This window comes from Phyllobates terribilis, unplaced genomic scaffold (assembly GCF_046119375.1).
Source record: "Phyllobates terribilis strain yellow unplaced genomic scaffold, ASM4611937v1 Scaffold_11__3_contigs__length_659146591, whole genome shotgun sequence".
Lineage (NCBI taxonomy): Eukaryota > Metazoa > Chordata > Amphibia > Anura > Dendrobatidae > Phyllobates > Phyllobates terribilis.
This window is the reverse complement of record NW_027362771.1, coordinates 382,755,154-382,775,958: the sequence shown is the minus strand read 5'-3', so window position 1 is coordinate 382,775,958 and position 20,805 is coordinate 382,755,154. Positions and strand designations below refer to the sequence as shown.

Sequence of the window (20,805 nt, the reverse complement as noted above, 5' to 3'; positions counted from 1 at the left end):
CTCTCCTTGAGATACTTAAACGCTTCAATGGCCTCGGTAGTCCACTGGACCGTATTCGCACCTTTCCTGGTGAGATCGGTTAGAGGCTTAACAATTACAGAAAAATTCTTAATGAATTTCCTGTAATAATTGGCAAAACCCAAAAATCTCTGCATAGATTTCAAACCAATAGGCCTAGGCCATTCCTGCACAGCCAGAACTTTCACCGGGTCCATCTCAAAGCCCTCGCTGGAGACAATGTAGCCCAAAAAACTAATTTTCTGCACAGCAAACTCACATTTCTCCAGCTTAGCAAAGAGTGAATTATCACTTAATAACTGCAAAACTTCACGTACACTCTGCCAATGGGACTCCAGATCTGGCGAATAAATCAAAATGTCATCCAAATACACAACCACATTCTTACCAATCAAAGGTCTCAGGATGTCATTAATAAGGTTCCGAAAAAATGCAGGTGCATTGGTGAGACCAAAAGGCATCACCAGATTCTCAAAATGACCTACCGGAGTGTTAAAAGCAGTTTTCCATTCATCACCCTCCTTCACTCGTAACAAATTGTATGCCCCCCGGAGATCAATCTTAGAGAACCACTTGGCCCCCACTAACTGGTTAAACAAGTCAGGAATTAACGTCAATGGGTAGGAATTGTGTACGGTAATCTTATTAATTTCACGAAAATCCAGACATGGACATAAACCCCCATCCTTTTTTTTAACAAAGAAAAATCCAACTGTCACAGGCGACTTAGAAGGTCTAATGTGACCAGCAGCCAGGCTAGTCTGTATGTAATTCTCCAAGGCCTTTCTTTCAGGGATAGTCAGATTAAACAAGCGACTCTTGGGAAGAGTAGCTCCCGGAACAAACTCAATGACGCAATCATAATCCCTATGAGGAGGTAAAACTTGCGACTCCTCCTCCGAAAAAACCCTCCATTACTCTTGAATTGGTACAGGTAATTCCCCTGTTTCCACAGCCGCAATGCGACCATTACAACATTTATCATAGCACTTCTGACTCCAAGACTTTATCACATTAGTAGACCAGTCCAGCAAAGGATTGTGCAGTTTTAACCAAGGCAATCCTAGAACGACCGGAGAGGGTAAATTATTTAATACAACCAAGTCCATAATTTCTTGGTGAAGTCCATTGATAGTGAGGGGAAATGCAGCAACCTTGTAAGTAATACATTTCAAGGGAGTGTTATCAATTGCAATCACAGAAATAGGTGATGACAAAGGTTTGGATTTCAATTTAAGTTTTTCCAAAGAACCATTTATCAATCACATTAAGTGTTGAACCACAATCCACAAATACCTGAAATTCAATCAAATTTTCCTGCAAAGTAGTACTCCCTGAAAGAAATACTCCTGCAGAGCGTAAACAAGCTATACGGGCGTACCTGACCTTTTTTTTTTCTTTACTTAAATGAAGCTCACAATACTTAATCAAATGGTCAGCTTTACCACAATAAAAACACAATCCCTCGGCGAACCTCCGGTCTCTTTCCTGAGAGCGGAGCGACATCACCCCAACCTCCATCGGTTCTCCGCCATCTGAGCAGATTTTCTGGGGACTAGGACCTGGCATTACAGGAGTCTTTACCTCATTCTTCCTGGATCTCAGCCTCCTATTCACACGAACAGCTAATTGAATGGCATAAGAAATCCTTAACCCTTTCACTCAGACCAGCAAGAAATAGACATTTTAGAGCAGGATCATCCCATCTTCTAAAGTGTGTGCAATAATTTTCAACATCACCTGACCCCTGATTCAAACTCCTGAGTTCTGCCTCAGCAGATGAGATTCGATCAGGATCGTCATATAATAGACCCATAGCAGAAAAAAATTCTTCTACTGACCTTAAGCATGGATCATTAGGTTGGAGAGAAAAGGCCCACCCTTGTGGTTCATTGCGCAAAAGTGACATAATAAAACCAATGCGCTGTGATTCATTCCCCGAGGACCTTGGTCTCAAACGAAAATATAACAAACAAGCATTTTTAAAGGAAAAAAAATCTTGCTGTTTACCATAAAAAACATCAGGCAGTCCTACCTTGGGCTCCACAAAATGCGCTCCAGAACAGCTACTCACATGTTGCTGGAGCTCAGCCACCTCCAGAGACAATCCCTGCAAGCGTCGAGCCAAATCCTGGACGGAAGACATACTGATCCCCGAATTTCTTTCCTTTTAGTTTTTTTTGGGCTGGACTTACTGTTATGATCTGCAACAAGTACTAAGGAAAGAAAGGGGAAAGATATCCCTACAGTAAGACTAAGCTGAATCCCTACGATGTAGCGGGCTGCCTGTTCCTTGCGAACAGACCCGCCTAAGTCCTCGGCTAGTCTGAACGAAGACCTTTAGCATAAAGGAAGGGGTCCCTAAAAGAACTAAGGACTGGAACAAAAATGGGACACCTCCGGAACAGAGAAGGTTGTTGCAGAACACAAAAAGATAAACTGACAAAAAGGTACTAGAGGTCCCAGAAGGACCAAGCGAACTGACAGAGATAGGCACAGAAGCACCTGGCTAGCAAAACAGTCAAACAACACGGAAGTCCAGCAAAGCCAAAAGGGCGGAGCTGGAATATAAAGGCAGATGGTCACGTGACCGCAAAACACAAGATGAAAAAAACAAACAGGAGGGTTCTAACACCTGCTCCTTTCTAATGGGAATATGTCATTACTGAGGCCCACCTCTATGTGTCTTTAAATTGTTATTGGGGTTTTTCCTAAATTTTGGCAGCCGTTGGACTCACTGCATACCCTTTTACTGAATAGCAGACCCTCTCCTTTCTAATGGGAACATGTCGTACTCATTATTATGGCCAAGCTCTATGTGTCTTTAAATTGTTAGTGGGGTTTTTCCTAAATTTTGGCAGCCGATGAACTCACTGCATACCCTATAACTGTATAGCAGACCCTCTCCTTTCTAATGGGAACATGTAGTTACTGTGGCCCAGCTCTATGTGTGCTTAAATTGTTAGTGGGGTTTTTCCTAAATTTTGGCAGCCGTTGGACTCACTGCATACCCTATAACTGTACAGCAGACTCTCTCCTGTCTAATGGGAACATGTCGTTACTGTAGCCCAGCTCTATATGTGTTTAAATTGTTAGTGGGGTTTTTCCCAAATTTTGGCAGCCGTTGGACTCACTGCATACCCTATAACTGTATAGAAGACCCTCTCCTTTCTAATGGGAACATGTCGTTACTTTGGCCCAGCTCTATGTGTGTTTAAATTGTTGGTGGGGTTTTTCCTAAATTTTGGCAGCCGTTGGACTCACTGCATACCCTATTACTGAATAGCAGACCCTCACCTTTCTAATGGAAGCATGTTGTTTCTTTGTCCCAGCTCAATGTATGTTTAAATTGTTAGTGGGGGTTTTCCTAAATTTTGGCAGCCGTTGGACTAACTGTGACGCGCCCCCTGGGCCTGTGCGGTGCAGGGGATACCCGGAGCCGGGCCTTCTGTAAGATGCTGGGGGTTGTAGTCTCCGTGTGGCGGCGACCCGGTCCGTGCCCAGGGTGGTCAATTCAATGGCAGTCTTAATGTTGTAACAAATGTCCGACTACGCCACCCGTGGATTGCGGTCAGTGGGGGCCGTCGCTGCGCTGCAGACCGCTGAGGCTGATGTAGTTTGCGCAGCCGAGTATGGAATAACTCCCCACGGGAGAAGTATTGCCTCAGGGCAGCTAGTGTAGAAGATGGTGGGAGTGATGGTTTGAGCGTCCCAGTACTAATGGTGCTGGTGCGGCGATGAAACTCAGAGACGTGCGGTTGCAGTTTCCAATGCTTTACTCACAGTTGTTATTCGTGTCAATCCTGCAGGCGATGACTGCCCAAGCCGTGCTGCGTCCACCAGGTAAGGGACTCGACCAACTCCCAGGCAATTCCAGAGCGTGGCACAGGGCTCCCTTCCTTTCCTTTCTCTGGCTGTCCCCACCAGTGACCCACCTTTGTTCAGCTCCCTCGGGCCTTCTGTTGGCGAAACCTATCTCCGGTTTCCCTGACCCTATGCGGTATGCTTTCCTGGTGGATGTAGTGGGGGGTCGCACCAAGATGTGGTGACGACCTCCGGTCTTTGGCTGAGGAATCTGTTGCCTCCAACAATTTGGGTTCCGGTACCCTGCTCTGCCAACCCTTCACCCTGTATCTCCTGGGCATATGGGGTTCCTTCTTTACTCGCATCTCTGGGCCTTTCTCTGTGTTCCTTGCTTCCTTTCTCCTCTGTTCCAGTTCCTTTCTTCCTTTCCTTTCCGTTCCTTCTCCTCTCTCTTTCTGCTGTTTCTGGCCTCCACTCCAGGCCTGCCTCTGGAGCTGGGCCCAGACTGAGCCACAGCTCCCTGTCAGCCCTCTCTGGCTGAACTCCTGACTGAACTGAACCGAACTGAACACTGTCCTAAGATGGTGCCCACCTTATATACCTCCCTATATGTGTGAGCCCAGGTGACTAGCAACCAATGGGCTCCTACCTATGCCCAAAAACCCACCCCTATCTGCTCCTACACCACTGGGTTTTCCTTCCCCTCCCCACTCCAGACAGGGACAGATGCTGTCGTGCCTGCACTCCTGTCTCGTGGGAGCACTGTTGACTAGAGATGAGCGGTGTTCGACTAGAACTGTTCGCCAATCTCAAATTCAAGCTGTTTTGGGCGGTGTTCGAGTTGTTCGACGAACCCGAACGATTTGCAAAAAATTCGGCTGTTCGAGGTTATGTTCGATAACTGTTCGTGCACCAAAAGCGTGTCCTGCATGTCTGGCGCTATTTAGAGCACCAATCATGCAGGGATTGTCTGCCACTCACTGTAATGTCACAGCCATGGTGGTTGTGGCATTACAGTGATTGCCCAAATCGATGGGAACAGTGCCAACAGTGAAACATGAAAAGCCGGCAATTCAGCAGCGGCATACACCTGTACCCGACAATTTAGAACCGAAAGAATAGAGCTTCACACATAGATTAGATAGATATAAACATGTCAGCCACATATATACGAAGTACAGTGAAAGTGCTGCTTACTGTACTTGTCATTTAGCGTAAAGGATTTATCAAAAAAAATAATAGTGTTTTCATGCACCGTCTCTTTAAAAAAGCCGGCCGGCAATTCAGCAGCGGTACCCGACAATTTATAACAGACAGAATAGAGCTTCACACATAGATTAGATAGATAGAAACATGTCAGCCACATATATACGAAGTACAGTGACAGTGTTGCTTACTGTACTTGTCATTTAGCGTAAAGGATTTATCAAAAAAAATAATAGTGTTTTCATGCACCGTCTCTTTAAAAAAGCCGGCCGGCAATTCAGCAGCGGTACCCGACAATTTATAACAGACAGAATAGAGCTTCACACATAGATTAGATAGATAGAAACATGTCAGTCACATATATATGAAGTGCAGTGATAGTTTTGGTTACTGTACTTGTCATTTAGTATTAAAATAAAGGATTTATTATTAAAAAAATTGGCGTGGGGTTCCCCTTAATTTTAGGCTCTAGCGGAGGTTAAGCAGACGGCTGGGGCAGATGTTTGAAGCCTGGGAAGGGGGTAATACCCACGGAGCTTCCCAGGCTACTAATATCAGCCCCCAGCTGAATACATAGCCTTTACTCCTATTAAAATGGGGGACACCCCAAAAAAAATGACGTGGGGTCCCCCCTAATTTAATAGCTAGCAAAGGCTAGGCAGACAGCTGGGGGCTGATATTAATAGCCCAGGAAGGGAGCCATGAATATTGGCCCCCTCCCAGGCTAGAAACACCAGCCGTCAGCCGCCCCAGAAATGGCGCATTCATAGGATGCGCCAATTCTGGCACTTAGCCTCGCTCTTCCACGCTGCCCTGGTGCGGTGGCAGGGGGTAATAGGGTTGGGGTTGATGTCAGCTTATAATGCCAGCTGACATCAAGCCCAGGTTAGTAATGGAGAGGCGTCTATAAGACACCCCCATTACTAACCCCATAGTCAAAGTTAAAAAAAACACAAACACCCAGAATAAAGTCCTTTAATTGAAATAAAGACACAATCCTTTATTGTTCTAAATTAAACCATACTTACCGTCACGCCCATTCCAGCTGAAGCCAACGATCTCCTGCAATAAAAGAAAAATAATAAAGCAACCTCATCCTTACCTTTCCATGGTTCCCACGACAGCTTCAGCTCTGCTACATCGAGATGACAGGCTGGACCGCAGCAGAACGCTGCCATCCAGCCTCTCATCCCGCAGACACTGAGAAGCGCAGGCTTGCTTGCGCTGCTCAGCGTCTCTCTGTGACGACATCCAGATGAGCCGAGTTCATGTCCAATGAACTCAGCTCACCTCATGCACGTCACTGACAGCGTGGGAAAATTCTCACGCTGAAGCGGTGAGTGCAGGAGAATTCTCCCACGCTGTCAGTGACGTGCATAAGGTGAGCTCATGTCCAATGAACTCAGCTCACCTCCTGCACGTCACTGACAGCGTGGGAGAATTCTCCTGCAATCAGCGCTTCAGCGTGAGAATTCTCCCACGCTGAAGCGCTGAGTGCAGGAGAATTTTCCCACGCTGTCAGTGATGTGCATAAGGTGAGCTCATGTCCAATGAACTCAGCTCACCTCCTGCACGTCACTGACAGCGTGGGAGAATTCTCCTGCAATCAGCGCTTCAGCGTGAGAATTCTCCCACGCTGAAGCGCTGAGTGCAGGAGAATTTTCCCACGCTGTCAGTGACGTGCATAAGGTGAGCTCATGTCCAATGAACTCAGCTCACCTCCTGCACGTCACTGACAGCGTGGGAGAATTCTCCTGCACTCAGCGCTTCAGTGTGAGAATTCTCCCACGCTGAAGCGCTGAGTGCAGGAGAATTTTCCCACACTGTCAGTGACGTGCATGAGGTGAGCCGAGTTCATTGGACATTAACTCGGCTCATCTGGATGCCCTCACAGAGAGACACTGTGGAGCGCAAGCAAGCCTGCGCTTCTCAGTGTCTGCGGGATGAGAGGCTGGATGGCAGCGTTCTGCTGCGGTCCAGCCTGTCATCTCGATGTAGCAGAGCTGAAGCTGTCATGGGAACCATGGAAAGGTAAGGATGATGTTGCTTTATTATTTTTCTTTTATTTCAGGAGATCGTTGGCTTCAGCTGGAATGGGCGTGATGGTAAGTATGGTTTAATTTAGAACAATAAAGAATTGTGTGTTTATTTCAATTAAAGGACTTTTTTCTGGGTGTTGTGTTTTTTTTAAATACTTTACTAGAAATTCATGGTGGTCATGTCTAATATTGGCGTGACCCCATGAATTTCGGGCTTAGGGCCAGCTGATAATGCCAAGCTGGCCCTAACCCCTTTATTACCCAGTGAGCCACCGCATCAGGGCCCTGGATGAGTTGGGTACAGCGCCAGAAGATGGCGCTTCTATGAACGCGCCATTTTCCTGGGTGGCTGCGGACTGCAATTTGCAGCGGGGGTGGCCCAGAAAGCTTGGGCCTCCCTGCGCTGCGGATTCCAGCCCCCAGCTGCCTAGTTGTACCTGGCTGGACACAAAAACAGGGCGAAGCCCCACGTCAATTTTCTTTAAATTATTTCATGAAATAATTAAGAAAAAAAGGGCTTCCCTATATTGTTGTGTCCGGCCAGGTACAAATAGGCAGCTGGTGGTTGGGGGCAGCCCGTTCCTGCCTGCTGTACCTGGCTGGACACAAATATAGTGCGAAGCCCCACGTCAATTTTTTTTAAATTATTTCATGAATTTCCTGAAATAATTTAAAAAAATTGAAGTGGGGCTTCGCACTATATTTGTGTCCAGCCAGGTACAGCAGGCAGGAACGGGCTGCCCCCATCCACCAGCTGCCTATTTGTACCTGGCCGGACACAACAATATAGGGAAGCCCTTTTTTTCTTAATTATTTCATGAATTTCATGAAATAATTAAAAAAAATTGAAGTGGGGCTTCGCACTATATTTGTGTCCAGCCAGGTACAGCAGGCAGGAACGGGCTGCCCCCAACCACCAGCTGCCTATTTGTACCTGGCCGGACACAACAATATAGGGAAGGCCTTTTTTTCTTAATTATTTCATGAATTTCATGAAATAATTAAAAAAAAAGTACGTGGGGCTTCGCCCTATTTTTGTGTCCAGCCAGGTACAACTAGGCAGCTGGGGGCTGGAATCTGCAGCGCAGGGAGGCCCAAGCTTTCTGGGCCCCCCCCCGCTACAAATTGCAGTCCGCAGCCACCCCGGAAAATGGCGCGTTCATAGAAGCGCCATCTTCTGGCGCTGTACCCAACTCATCCAGGGCCCTGGTGCGGTGGCTCACTGGGTAATAAAGGGGTTAGGGCCAGCTTGGTATTATCAGCTGGCCCCAAGCCCAAAATTCATGGGGTCACGCCAGTATTAGACATGACCGCCATGAATTTCTAGTAAAGTATTTAAAAAAAACACAACACCCAGAATAAAGTCCTTTAATTGAAATAAAGACACAATTCTTTATTGTTCTAAATTAAACCATACTTACCATCACACCCATTCCAGCTGAAGCCAACGATCTCCTGCAATAAAAGAAAAATAATAAACCAACCTCATCCTTACCTTTCCATGGTTCCCACGACAGCTTCAGCTCTGCTACATCGAGATGACTGGCTGGACCGCAGCAGAACGCTGCCATCCAGTCTGTCATCCCGCAGACACTGAGAAGCGCAGGCATGCTTGCGCTCCTCACTGTCTCGCTGTGACGGCATCCAGATGAGCCGAGGTCATGTCCAATGAACTCGGCTCACCTCATGCACGTCACTGACAGCGTGGGAAAATTCTCACGCTGAAGTGCTGAGTGCAGGAGAATTCTCCCACGCTGTCAGTGATGTGCATGAGGTGAGCTCATGTCCAATGAACTCAGCTCACCTCCTGCACGTCACTGACAGCGTGGGAAAATTCTCCTGCAATCAGCGCTTCAGCGTGAGAATTTTCCCACGCTGTCAGTGACGTGCATGAGGTAAGCCGAGTTCATTGGACATGAACTCGGCTCATCTGGATGTCGTCACAGAGAGACGCTGAGCAGCGCAAGTAAGCCTGCGCTTCTCAGTGTCTGCGGGATGACAGGCTGGATGGCAGCGTTCTGCTGCGGTCCAGCCTGTCATCTCGATGTAGCAGAGCTGAAGCTGTCGTGGGAACCATGGAAAGGTAAGGATGAGGTTGCTTTATTATTTTTCTTTTATTGCAGGAGATCGTTGGCTTCAGCTGGAATGGGCGTGATGGTAAGTATGGTTTAATTTAGAACAATAAAGGATTGTGTCTTTATTTCAATTAAAGGACTTTATTCTGGGTGTTTGTGTTTTTTTTAACTTTGACTATGGGGTTAGTAATGGGGGTGTCTTATAGACGCCTCTCCATTACTAACCTGGGCTTGATGTCAGCTGGCATTATAAGCTGACATCAACCCCAACCCTATTACCCCCTGCCACCGCACCAGGGCAGCGTGGAAGAGCGAGGCTAAGTGCCAGAATTGGCGCATCCTATGAATGCGCCATTTCTGGGGCGGCTGACGGCTGGTGTTTCTAGCCTGGGAGGGGGCCAATATTCATGGCTCCCTTCCTGGGCTATTAATATCAGCCCCCAGCTGTCTGCCTAGCCTTTGCTAGCTATTAAATTAGGGGGGACCCCACGTCATTTTTTTGGGGGGGTCCCCCATTTTAATAGCTAGTAAAGGCTATGTATTCAGCTGGGGGCTGATATTAGTAGCCTGGGAAGCTCCGTGGGTATTACCCCCTTCCCAGGCTTCAAACATCTGCCCCAGCTGTCTGCTTAACCTCCGCTAGAGCCTAAAATTAAGGGCAACCCCACGCCAATTTTTTTAATAATAAATCCTTTATTTTAATACTAAATGACAAGTACAGTAACCAACACTATCACTGTACTTCATATATATGTGACTGACATGTTTCTATCTATCTAATCTATGTGTGATGCTCTATCTTTCTGTTCTAAATTGTCGGGTACCGCTGCTGAATTGCCGGCCGGCTTTTTTAAAGAGACAGTGCATGAAAACACTATTATTTTTTTAAATAAATCCTTTACACTAAATGACAAGTACAGTAAGCAACACTATCACTGTACTTATTATATATGTGACTGACATGTTTCTATCTATCTAATCTATGTGTGAAGCTCTATTCTTTCTGTTCTAAATTGTCGGGTACAGATGCTGAATTGCCGGCCGGCTTTTTTAAAGAGACAGTGCATGAAAACACTAATATTTTTTTTAATAAATCCTTTACACTAAATGACAAGTGCAGTAACCAACACTGTCACTGTGCTTCTTATATGTGTGACTGACATGTTTCTATCTATCTAATCTATGTGTGATGCTCTATTCCTTCTTGTCTAAATTGTCGGGTACCGGTGTATGCCGCTGCTGAATTTGCCGGCCGGCTTTTTTAAAGAGAGTGTCTTCTGAGCAGTTTGTCAGCTTTTGGACACCTTTGCAGGTGTTTTCTATGTGTTTCTATGTGTTTTTGTTTGCCTGCCATTGGTTTTAACGGTGTTCGACGGTGTTCTAAGGTGTTCGACGAACAGTTCAGAGGGCACAGCGCGGGGCGGGGCGTGACAGTGACGTTTGCAGCCTGAGGCCTAGCTGGCAGCGGTGGAGGCATGATGTCAGGTACGGTCCCCGGGGCTTCGGGTCCCGCAGCGGAGGGTGAGGGCAGGCTGGTGTTCCCAGGGCTTGGGGTGGTGGCGTCTCCGTGGCCTCCTCCGCGGCGTCGTCCGCAGCTGCCGGTCCCTCTTCTCCGCGCCCAGCGGTAAGCGCACTGCCCGGTCCCGGCGGGGTCCTCCGCTGGCTGCCTTCGTGCTGCCGGGCCATCTCCTCTCTCCACCCGGCAAACACATCCCGCGGCGCCCGGACCATCCGTCTGTTCAAATCTTCCAGCGCTGCGCGCGCACTGTCCGGGTCCCTGGGCAGCTGGGCTAGCAACTCTGTCAGGCTGCAGGGTGGCTCAGCTTGCAGCAGGCAGCGGGCCAGGGTGCTGGTGGAGTTCTCTGCTCCCTTCATCTCCGGGTGCAGTAGGTCCAGACTGATCCAGGCCGCGCCCGGCCCCACAGTTTTCTTTCCTATCCGCCCCCATGGGGGGTGGTCTTGGGGGCATCTGCTGACAATCACCTTTAGGGGCAGCCCCCCCACGTTGATGGACATCTCCACTGCTGCATTCATGGCTGGTGGGGGCGGGCTCCTTCTTTGGCGCCATTCTGGGACCTGGCCCACGATGGGAGGTGGCTTCCTGCTGTCTTTTGGTGCGCACATAATGGCGTCTGCTCTGCCAGGGCGGGAAAAACGGATGAAGATGGCGGGAAGCGGTCCAAGATGGCGTCTGATGGCGGGAATCGGCTCCGAATGGCGGGAAACGACTCCGGAAGGCGGGAAACTTCTGGAAATGGCGCTAGACTTCTTTTCAAGGTACATGCACAATCTTCTTCAGGCACGCAATACCCGTTTGTGGCGGGTTGGTAAAGATCCTGCCGACTACGCCAAAAGTTGACGCGCCACCTGGGCCTGTGCGGTGCAGGGGATACCCGGAGCCGGGCCTTCTGTAAGATGCTGGGGGTTGTAGTCTCCGTGTGGCGGCGACCCGGTCCGTGCCCAGGGTGGTCAATTCAATAGCAGTCTTAATGTTGTAACAAATGTCCGACTACGCCACCCGTGGATTGCGGTCAGTGGGGACCGCCGCTGCGCTGCAGACCGCTGAGGCTGATGTAGTTTGCGCAGCCGAGTATGGAATAACTCCCCACGGGAGAAGTATTGCCTCAGGGCAGCTAGTGTAGATGGTGGGAGTGATGGTGTGAGTGTCCCAGTACTAATGGTGCTGGTGCGGCGATGAAACACAGAGACGTGCGGTTGCAGTTTCCAATGCTTTACTCACAGTTGTTATTCATGTCAATCCTGCAGGCGATGACTGCCCAAGCCGTGCTGCATCCACCAGGTAAGAGACTCGACCAACTCCCAGGCAATTCCAAAGCGTGGCACAGGGCTCCCTTCCTTTCCTTTCTCTGGCCGTCCCCACCAGTGACCCACCTTTGTCCAGCTCCCTCGGGCCTTCTGTTGGCGAAACCTATCTCCGGTTTCCCTGACCCTATGCAGTATGCTTTCCAGGTGGATGTAGTGGGGGGTCGCACCAAGATGTGGTGACGACCTCCGGTCTTTGGCTGAGGAATCTGTTGCCTCCACCAATTTGGGTTCCGGTACCCTGCTCTGCCAACCCTTCACCCTGTATCTCCTGGGCATATGGGGTTCCTTCTTTACTCGCGTCTCTGGGCCTTTCTCTGTGTTCCTTGCTTCCTTTCTCCTCTGCTCCATTTCCTTTCCTACTTTCCTTTCCGTTCCTTCTCCTCTCTCTTTCTGCTGTTTTTGGCCTCCACTCCAGGCCTGCCTCTGGAGCTGGGCCCAGACAGAGCCACAGCTCCCTGTCAGCCCTCTCTGGCTGAACTCCTAACTGAACTGAACCGAACTGAACACTGTCCTAAGATGGTGCCCACCATATATACCTCCCTCTATGTGTGAGCCCAGGTGACTAGCAACCAATGGGCTCCTACCTATGCCCAAAGACCCACCCCTATCTGCTCCTACACCACTGGGTTTTCCTTCCCCTCCCCACTCCAGACAGGGACAGATGCTGTCGGGCCTGCACTCCTGTCTCGTGGGAGCACCGTTGACCTGTCCCTCGGAAATGGGGTGTGTGTGGTGCATGCAGCCTAACGAGTCCTGGTCCACACTCCATCCTTACCCGGGAGTGGAATATCACACCTCTGGTTTGAGGTGCAATACCCCTGTAGCAGCCGAGCCCTCGGGGTGCTACAACTGCACTACCCTATAACTGTATAGCAGACCATCTCCTTTCTAATGGAAACATGTCATTACTGTGGCCAAGCTCTATGTGTGTTTAAATTGTTGGTGGGGTTTTTCCTAAATTTTGGCAACCGTTGGACTCACTGCTTACCCTATTACTGAGTAGCAGACCCTCTCCTTTTTAACGGGAACATGTCGTACTCATTACTGTGGCCCTGCTCAATGTGTGTTTAATTTGTTAGTTGGGGGTTTTCCTAAATTTTGGCAGCCGTTGGACTCACTGCATACCCTATAACTGTATAGCAGACCCTCTACTTTCTAATGGGAACATGTCGTTACTTTGGCCCAGCTCTATGTGTGTTTAAATTGTTAGTGGGCTTTTTCCTAAATTTTGTCAGCCGTTGGACTCACTGCATACCCTATAACTGTATAGCAGACTCTCTACTTTCTAATGGGAACATGTCGTTCCTTTGGCCCAGCTCTATGTGTGTTTAAATTGTTAGTGGGGTTTTTCCCAAATTTTGGCAGCCCTTGCAGTCACACCATGGGCATTACCACTATAGGAGACCCGCTCCTTTATAATGGGAACATTTTTTTTTACTGAGACCCTCCTCTATGTCTCTTCAAAGGGGTATTGGGTTGCGTCCAAATTTTTGGTAGCCCTTGCAGTAACTGCATACGCAATAACAGTATAGGAGACCCACTCATCAATAATGGGAACAACAAAGCATAGCCAGCTGATGGCTCTCTAACAATAGCGAGAGCCGACTGCTGGCCCTTTAAGAATAGTAAGGGCCGCCTGATGGCCCTATAAAAATAAGCTTTGTGACTTTCAGAGTCATTCCATCATAAATTAAACAGGATGTGTCTGATGATGTGTCACACACCACATGGCCAGATAAGGTTGTAAAATGTTAAAATGACATTTCCCTGTGAATGCATTTGTCACGATTGAAAGCAATGCAAAAGTGCAAAATCGCATCAAAAACGCTACATGTGAACATAGCCCAATGTGTGTAGGACAATTTTTGTTTTTGGTTATTTATTTTGCCTTATATACAAGTCATTAACCGGGAAAGGATGTTCCTTAACATATTTCACAGGAAAATCCATTTTGGTTTTGTTTTTGTATGTTTTACTGTGAGTCCATAAAAGTGGCGTAATACCTCTGACAACATTGTTGACAGCAGTGATCTGGAAGTTAGAAATGCTTCCAGGGGTCTTCCCCATGCTGTTCCCATGCCATTTGAGCACTGTTTGCATAGATTTGGGCAATTTTTAGGCCCTCTGCAGACCCCCGGGAGGAGCCACCAGAAAAATGCTTGAGTTTCCCATAGACTCACATTGGGCTCATTACTTGGACCAAGCACTTGAACAACGAGTACCCGAGCATTTTAGTTTTCGCTCATCACTAGTAAAGACATTTCTAGTGAAGATAACCTGAACATACTGTATAACGTAATAATACAATTGTTTTTGCTTCCCATGCACTGCTTTTGTATTGTCCTACATGGAAAGCTTTCATGCAAATGCTCATAAGTTATTTTTACTTTTAAAGCTAAGGGAGATATTTCTACTACTCAGATAGATAAGTAAAATCAGAAGAGATAATTTCTCTTAAAAAGAGTACAGTTTTTCATCTGATTTCTTTAATGTAAACTTTTCAGCTTTTTTTTGTTGATAATAACATGATTTTTATGTCACAAAAACCATAGGTAGTCAGCCATTCCAGCACTGCTGGAACAAATCTTTAAGCACTGTGTCTGCTATGTGGTAACAGGAAAGGAAACAACTGATTCATCTTGGTGACATTTATTATAGTTCAATGGCTCATCTACTAGAATGTAAATTTTCATGTACAGATATTTCACGTATCATATAGGTGACAGAGTAATGCAAGTCAAGTATACACTAACCCCAGCAGCTGGTGTTCAATAATAAAGATCAGAGATCAATAGCGGTCAAGAATTCTAATTGTATTTGTGAATGGAGATGGTCTCATTTTAAAGCCCCTGTATCACTTAGATGCATATAAATTGGATTTGCAATAATGTGAAAGCACTTGGTTATACAACAGGCAGTTAAGCAGCAGTAATTCACACTTGAAAGACAATCTTACCATAAATCTATGGCAATAAAATGGAAAATACTACCTGAAAGGCTGGTTGCTTCAATGATTGCTTAATACTGTTAATGTGTGGATACAAACATAGACATGTTATTAAGGCCTGGGTCCTAGCCATAAGGAAATGAAAATACATTCATGTGTGTTTTGCCCATGTTTTATACTAAAACTTAGGGTATGTCCACACTAGTAGTATGGCTTCAATGTGGTCTTTGTATATATTGGAAGTGATAAATGTGTGCTGGATCCCTGTTTTGAGAGCTAAGAGCACTGCAATGATTGAGATTCTGAGTCAGCACTTCCTCAATGGGGTTTGATCTCTCCACTTTTGACCATGACAAACGAGACATGTCCTGACAGTCTTGACAGTGTGCCATACCATTACAGACAGTCATCCAAATTCACCACTAATATTTTATGCAAACTTTAATACAGTTAAAGGGAACCTTTCTAAAAAAAATAACGCTATTAACCTGCAGATATTTGGTTAATCTGCAGGTTAATAGCGTTCTGAACCTGCCAGGCTCAAGCACTTTGAGCCCTCTGCTGGGAGGAAATTAACTTTATTTCCCCCTTGGCAGCATTCGGTGTTCCGTTATGGGGGAGGCACCGGCGCAGGTTCATGCGCCCACCTCCATATATGAAACCTAAATGCTGTCGATGGGAATAAAGGTAATTTCCTCTCAACAACGGGGGGCTAAGTGCTGGCACCAGGCAGGTTCAGATCTCTATTAACCTGCAGATTAACCACATATGTGCAAATTAATAGCATTTTTTTCAAGTGACAGGTTTACTTTAATTTAGGAATATATACTGTATGTACGAATTTTAAAGTTGTTATACAAATACTATGATAAATATTATCTATAGATTCAAGTGTTTGCATGAAAGGGATTGAACTGTGGAAAAATTATTTAAGTATGGTATGGGTGTGGGATAAGAATTGCGCAGTAAAGTATTTGCATAGTAAATTCCAAAATATGTTCAATTAAATTTGCAAAGTCTTCTAAATGTGCCAATTTTTACTTCCTATTTACACTTTAGAAACTTTGTAATAAACATATTTGTTTTTCTATTTTATTCATACCAAAAAAATGTTCATGCTGGGCCTCCCATTGGACCTCTTTTCATTGCAAAATATAAAAAAAATCCACTCTGATTTTTTTATCACAAAACCTTCTTCAGTATAGAAAGGGCCACCTATGGTTTCCACAAAAACAACGACTTTGCTAGTAGAGTTGAGAAAAGGAGGTGCTGGTCAGTTTTTGTACTTGCTAGTAGAGTTGTCCTGACAATAGCCTGGATATCTTTTGATCACTGCTTTCAAAATATCACTTAGAAAATTCTGACGACTGGACGGTTCAAATTCGGCCTATTGAATAAATATAACAGTAATTTCTGTTTCTCTAGCTCTTCATTACACCAACCATCGAAAAATCTAAACATAACATTGTTTGTATTCTATATTCTCATAGTATTTTACGTTTACAATCTTCTAAATTTAAGTGTTAAAATTACATTTGTGCATAAATCAGTATAAATTATTATATTTAAAAAAAAAGATTCTATGTTGAAGGACAAAGACCTTCAACATGATGCGTAATATCTCCCCCTCCAGTATGTTTATGTGTTCAATGGAATTGTGACCTTTAAAGCAAACAGAAGCTCCAAGGATCAAGGCCGCCATAAGCAGCTGAAAGGCTACTTCAGTATTCTGTAATGTCTGTATGATAAGAAATATAACTGGAATCAGCAGTTACCCTGCACATAAAACTTTAAATTTATATGAACACATTAAAGGTAGTTCCATAATGAATAAACAATGTATAAATGATGGTAAACAGGGCCAAGACTGAAAACACAGATTACAATGATTTTGCTCTGTATATTACACTCCTCAACATTGAAACTGTAACACCAAGAAAGAAAAGTTGTGGAGTTATGAAAATCGCAGGTTCGATAGAAGTGTTAAAGGGAATCTATCAGCAGGTTTTGCTATGTAATCCGAAGACAGCATGAGACACAGATTTCAGCGATGTGTCACTTATTAAAGGGGTTGTCTTGTCTAGAATGACAAGTCTGCAGTCACTCTGTGTGACTGCAGACTTGTGAATCCTCCCAGCGCACGCACTGTGCACTGGGAGGATTCGCCGGTGTCTGTGCCTGGAATGGTGGTCAGGTGTGCGATATGCATACTCCTGGGCAGAACCTATCTAGTGGGCATGGCATCAATCAATATACAGAGTGACTGCAGACTAGTCGTTCTAGACTGGATAACCCTTTTAAGCTGTTTGCTGTTGTTTCCATACAATGAATATTTTATCACCAGGAGATTATCACTGCCCAGACTAGCTCCCTCGTGCCAAGTGATCCGACCACAATGCCTCCTTTGATAACCAGCTTACTGTCAATAAACAGTGTACAGATAAAGCTGTAGTGTGGACACATTTAGCTTTCTGAGCTCTGCTTCATGCTACATCTAAAAGCTCTGATTGTGTCAGTAATGCTGCACTCAGTAAACTAAGTGATATATCTTTGGAATCATGGTCTCTTTTCCTACATCATATTGCACTCTGATGAGACACAAAAAACCTGGTGAAGGATTCCCTTTAATGATATGCAAAGCCAGTGTAAGGAGACTTATAGGTCATGCAATGCTCCTCTGGGAATTTAAATACACAAATACTATTTTCAGAGATATCCTTTTTGTGAATATTTTTGCATAAGGAGAAACATTCTTCATTAAAGCCCATGTCAGAGGCCTCTTATCTAGCCAAATCATCTTTACTGTTTCCACTGATGAGGGGCAAACATCCTGAAATACTTCCTCTCTGAAGATGATATTTGCACAATGATATGCACACAATGCGAAAATGGAAACAAGATTTTCAAAACATCTTGATTTATGCAGTATTGAGTATGAGCCCCATGTTCAGAGATACACACACTTACACACCTTGGCTGCTATTTATGAGGTTATTAATTATTGTCTGAAAAGTATTCTCTTGCTCTGAGTGTACTTGGGCAAATTATTAAGATCCACTGTTGGCAGATCCCTTTGTAATTGCAAACCAATGACGTTCCAGATGTGCCCAATAACAGACAAGTCTGGAGATGCTGCATGCCATGATAGTATGTGGAGCCCACACAGGTCTTCAAAGTAGTATGAACAACATGAGGCCTGGCATTGGTGGGTTGAAAAATGGCCTGGATCCACAATCCATTTCAAAGTAATGTGAAGCTATTACCATACCTGAAATGAAGACTAGAAGGGTCTAGCTAATGTACATTATCCCCCCACACACACCATCACCAGTGTGATGTTCCCTCATGAAGATCTCTTCATAGAGTTTCCCATGTGGTCTCATCAGATTTGACGAATGGTGCATAGGATTTCACTTAACAAGCCTAAGGCATCAAAAAGAGTCTATATAAACAATCAGAAGGCTTTTATAGGACATTGGGCTACGTCCAGCTACAAGTGTTCATTGACCTCATGCCACCATTCTTAAAGACTATCATGGTGCAGAGCAAGATGGCAATGAAGGTTGGAATGTGGGTCTATTCTCTTCATTGATTTGTCCCTCTTTTGTTTTGGATGCAATCATTGCCGGAGATTGGTCTGGAGACCACATGGGCAATGCCATGAAGAAGTCTTCACTAGGGAACATAAAAAGTGCTTCAAACCCACAATGCTAGGCCACATTTTGTTCTTTCTAGTATGAACAACTTGCATAGCCTAAACATACCACCATGGCATGCATCATCTCTGGACTTGTTTTCCATCGAATACATCTGGGACATCATTGGTTGGCAATTGCAATTGCAGTGGATCTTGATGATTTGCATACCCAAATGCATTTAGTGTGGTAGAACAGTACTCAGACAACCATTGATAACCTCATTGAAAGCATGCCAAGGTGTGTAAATGGGTGTATTAATTCATGCAGCACTCATACTCGATACTGAATAAAGCGAGATGCTTTGAAAATGTTGTTTCAATTTTTACATTATTGCATATCATCAACACATCTATCCATCCTGTAATTATCGTAATTACACAACTTTTCTTTCTTGGTGTTGATATTTCAATTTTGAGGAGTGACTGTACATAGACACTGAGTTACAACCACAATTAAACCAACAACCAAGTGCACAAATGGATTGTAATTATCATGGTAACATTTAAGCATTTTGCAATATTAATGATGACAAGTTTTACCTATAATTGAGAGTTTGAATGATATAATTGCACATTGTACTGCTGCTAGCCAAATATCTGATGACAAGTCTTTACAACACAAACTGGCAATACTATAAACCATAGCAACTGTATTTTTCTACAATATTGTGATACCAATGATTTAACTAACTGTAAGTCTAGTAAATCAATGGAGGGCTAACTTAAATATCTCTCAGTGAAACATATAAGTCAAAATACATTTTATTAATTGAGAAAATAAAAAGTTGTGTGAAGCCCTTTTATTATATTACAATTAGTGATGAGCCAACGTGTTCGCCACTGCTCGGTACTCGCCCAAGCATCACGGTGCTCGACAAGCTCGGCGAGTATTTCCGGGTTGCTTGGGCAGGAACTCGGGTCCCCTCCCTGCGTATTTGGTGCTCTTTAAAGAACTAATGAACATGCAAGGATTGCCTGCCACGCACTGTATTGTCATAGCCATGTTGGTTGTGGGCATTACAGTGATTGGCTGGCCGAACAGCGTCATCATGTCTATATAAGACCTGGCACCGCTATGCTCATCACAGTCTGCCCCGGAAACAGGCTGAGTAGGGAGAGGTGCTACTGAGTCAGTGAGAAATTTGCTTGTTTATAGTTAGTATAGGTATTCCACAACATATATATATATCCATCTGAACTAACAGTCCTTCTGAGGACTAATCCAGCTGCATATATTCAGTGGTGATAGCAGGAGTTAGGCAGGCAGGCAGGATATGTTGCAGACTGCAGTGCATGTAGTGCAAGAGGGTCCATTGAACGTCGTGTTAGTATAGGTATTCCACATTCCACATATATACATATATCCATCTGAACTAAAGAGCTAATGAACATGCAAGGATTGCCTGCCACGCACTGTAATGTCATAACCATGTTGGTTGTGGGCATTACAGTGATTGGCTGGCCGCACAGCGTCATCAGGTCTATGTAAGACCTGGCACCGCTATGCTCGTCACAGTCTGCCCCGGAAACAGGCAGAGTAGGGAGAGGTGCTACTGGGTCAGTGAGAAATTTGCTTGTTTATAGTTAGTATAGGTATTCCGCAACATATATATACAGTATATATATATATATATATATATATATATATATCCATCTGAACTAACAGTCCTTCTGAGGACTAATCCAGCTGCATATATTCAGTGGTGATAGCAGGAGTTAGGCAGATAGGCAGGGTATGTGGCAGACTGCAGTGCATGTAGTGCAAGAGGGTCCATTGAACGTCCTGTTAGTATAGGTATTCCACATTCCATATATACGTATATATATATATATATATATATATATATATAAATATATATCCATCTGAACTAACAGTCCGTCTGAGGACTAATCCAGCTGCATATTTTCAGTGTTAGGCAGGCAGGCAGTCTATGTGGCAGACTGCAGTGCATAGAGCGCAAGAGGGTCCATTGAACGCCCTATCTGCTGCTGCTGTAATAATTACAGATATTTGTAGACAGAGCCCCAGATATCAGGGGCCAGGGCTAATTTTTTTTTTGTCTTAATCCTGATTATTTGCTTAAAAAGCAATCCATAGTACACCGTTTTTCTGCTCCATTTGCTTGTTAGCACTGCAGAATACAGCCAGATCGGTTCCATATCTCAGCGATAAAAATCCAGAAATTTGAACTG

General features: G+C 45.1%; 1 protein-coding gene across 3 annotated transcripts in view; it reads left to right on the top strand.

The window, feature by feature from the left end:
* Positions 1–20,805, top strand: part of AQP9 (aquaporin 9) — a 159,908-nt gene that overhangs the window by 80,600 nt on the left and 58,503 nt on the right. Inside the window, exons 3-6 of one of the 3 annotated variants that reach the window (XM_073652975.1) lie at positions 3,828–3,861; positions 10,528–10,627; positions 11,287–11,419; positions 11,909–11,942. The exons of 1 other annotated variant lie outside the window; for it this stretch is intronic. In XM_073652975.1, the coding sequence (XP_073509076.1) occupies positions 3,828–3,861; positions 10,528–10,627; positions 11,287–11,419; positions 11,909–11,942 (301 nt within the window). The remainder of the gene's footprint in view (positions 1–3,827; positions 3,862–10,527; positions 10,628–11,286; positions 11,420–11,908; positions 11,943–20,805) is intronic. One more of the 3 variants, XM_073652973.1, reaches the window with a different exon arrangement.